The 2,490-nt window shown below is 58.4% G+C and overlaps 1 protein-coding gene across 1 annotated transcript in view; it reads right to left on the minus strand.

Moving 5' to 3' along the window:
- The window catches only part of GUITHDRAFT_158980 (hypothetical protein), a gene marked incomplete at both ends in the record, with an annotated part of 6,147 nt that extends 5,096 nt beyond the window's left edge, over positions 1–1,051 (minus strand). Inside the window, one exon of the mRNA XM_005819439.1 lies at positions 20–1,051. Within this exon, the coding sequence (XP_005819496.1) occupies positions 20–1,051 (1,032 nt within the window). The remainder of the gene's footprint in view (positions 1–19) is intronic.
- Between the last annotated feature and the right edge of the window lie 1,439 nt (positions 1,052–2,490).

Consider the following 2,490-nt stretch of genomic DNA (forward strand, 5'->3'; position numbering starts at 1 on the left):
AAGGAGGTCCGGTGGTCACCTGGCAGAACAAGAGCACGCGCGAGTGGTTGGCATGAAGTTTCTTCAGCAGCTGATCCAGCGCTTTCATCTTTCCCGCGTTGTCCACCAGGTGCTCCCCCTCGACATAGGGGGGTCCAGGTTCCTGCCCCTCGAAGAGGTAGGGGTGGTTGCAGGCTTTTCTCAGCTGCATGACGATGTTGAGCAGCTGGGAACGGTCGCCGCCCTTGCCGCTGATGGCTGAAAGGTCCTTCTTGAGGATGTGGCTGTACAGGTTGCGCTGCATGCTGGAGAGTGGAATGTAGACGTTGATCTCTTGCTTCGGAAGCAAGCTTCTCTCCACATCCCTCTTGAGCCTTCTGAGCATGAACGGGCCCAGGATCCCCTGCAGGTTAACAGTGACGGCGGCAGCGTCAGTCGTACTGTCCAGCCTGAACAGGTTCTCGAAGTCCTGAGAGGAGTGGAACTCGTCTGGGAGGACGAAGTTCAGCAGGGCCCATAGCTCGTGGACGTTGTTCTGCAGCGGAGTCCCGGTGATCAGCAGCCTCCCGCAAGTCTTCAGCTCCCTGGCCACCTGGGCCAGCTGAGAATCCTCGTTCTTGATCCTGTGCGCCTCGTCGATCGCCACGTACCTCCACCTGACCCTGCAGATCGCATGCTTGTGCCGCAGGAACACTTCGTAGCTCGTCAACAGGATGTCGAACCTCCCAGCTGCCATCTCCGACGAGATCAGCTCCTCCCTCTCCTGCGCCGTCCCCTGCAGGGCCAGCAGCCTGGCCGTTGGGATCCACTTCTGAACCTCCAGCTGCCAGTTCCCCATGGTCGACTTGGGGACTAGCAGGAGGAAAGGGCCGGACGTCCCACACTGCATCATCAGGCCCAGGAACGCCACAGTCTGCACCGTCTTTCCCAGCCCCATCTCATCTGCCAGGATGCCTCCGATGCCGTTGCAGTACAGCGAGGCCAGCCAATTCAGCCCATCGAGCTGGTAGTCCCTGAGCTGACCTCCTCGCAGGATCTCGGGCTGAGAGTGGATAGGGAGAAGCTCGCTCATCCTCGCCGCGATCGACTCGATGTGCCTCGAGCCGTCGCTGAGCTTCGATGCCTGCTCCTTTAGCAGCGCCTCGTCCTCCTCCCTCTCCGTCAGCCTCCCCGGCCGTTGCCGGTCCTTGGATCTCGACTCCCTCCCCTTCTGCCGCAGGTACGTCCCGATCGACGTCTCAGTCTCGATGAAGAACTTCCTCCTTGCCGCCAAGTCCCGCTGCTCATGCAGGAACCCTATCTCTTGCTTGTGCGGATCCTGAGGGGATTTCCCTCCTCCCCGCAGCCGGATCGAGCCCTGGCAGATCGTTCTCCGCTCCCATCGCCTGCCCTGGCTGTTCCAGCATGCAGAGCAAGTTTCCTGCGCGGAGAGGCAAGGAGGAAGGTACTGCGCGATGAGCCTCGGCAGCACCACAAGAAACACGATCCCCAGCACCCGCCCTGCAGCCATCCCCTCCAGCTAACAACGTCAGAGCCTCGTCTCTACGAGAGCCTCAGCACCTCCCCGTCATCAGCAGCTAACATCCACGTGTCTCACGGCACTTGCGATGTTCAGCGACAGCAAGCTGCTCAGGAGAGGCTTCGTACTGGCTTTCATCGACTTGCTGTCCCCCCGTCCCAAGAACCCTGTCCTCAACTACTGGACAGAACCTAAGGCGCCAGCCCTCAATGGCCCGCCATGCTCGCAGAGCACGGACCGAAGTCAGAGATCTCGGCGACTTCCGACCTCTGGAGGATTTTTGATCATTCGAACAATCTGCAGGACAAATCATCCATCAAAACTTGGAATAACACAGTGGAACAGGCAGCAAATTTCAAACTGAACGCTCCTCTAGTTGTGGGCCTTTCACATCCTAGCATCTCTTGAGACAGCTACGGCCCTTCTCAGCTCATCATATCTTATGCTTTCATACGGTACAAGATCTCTTCCTCTCCTCTCTCCTCAGCTCATCATATCTTGTGCCAACCCTTCTCCCCGCCATGTGACCAACGTATCCCGAAAAGTTCCATCCCTATCTCCTCGCTTCCATCCCTTCCTCATCCCGTCTCACTCTCTTCTTACTTAATCTGCATCCTCTGCCACACATCCATTCGCCTTCTTCTCACTCTCATAGATCGGCTCCCTACATCCATCTTCCCCCGCGTACCCTTCTTTCTCCTCGCTTCCTCTTTCCCCACTCTCCTCCTCATCCCCAACCTCCCCACTCATCTTACAAAACCCACTCATCTCCTTCATCATAGCTTCCCTCCCTTTCTTGCCCTCTCCTCCACCTCTCCTCTCCTCTCCTCTCCTCTCCTCTCCTCTCCTCTCCTCTCCTCTCCCCTCCCCTCCTCTCCTCCACCTCTCCTCTCCTCTCCTCTCCTCTCCTCCTCCTCTCCCCTCCTCTCCTCTCCTCTTCCCTCCTCGCCCCTTCCCTCCCCTCCTCCCTCCCTCTTTCGATGCATGCCGGA

This window comes from Guillardia theta (assembly GCF_000315625.1).
Source record: "Guillardia theta CCMP2712 unplaced genomic scaffold GUITHscaffold_223, whole genome shotgun sequence".
In the NCBI taxonomy this organism is placed as follows: domain Eukaryota; class Cryptophyceae; order Pyrenomonadales; family Geminigeraceae; genus Guillardia; species Guillardia theta.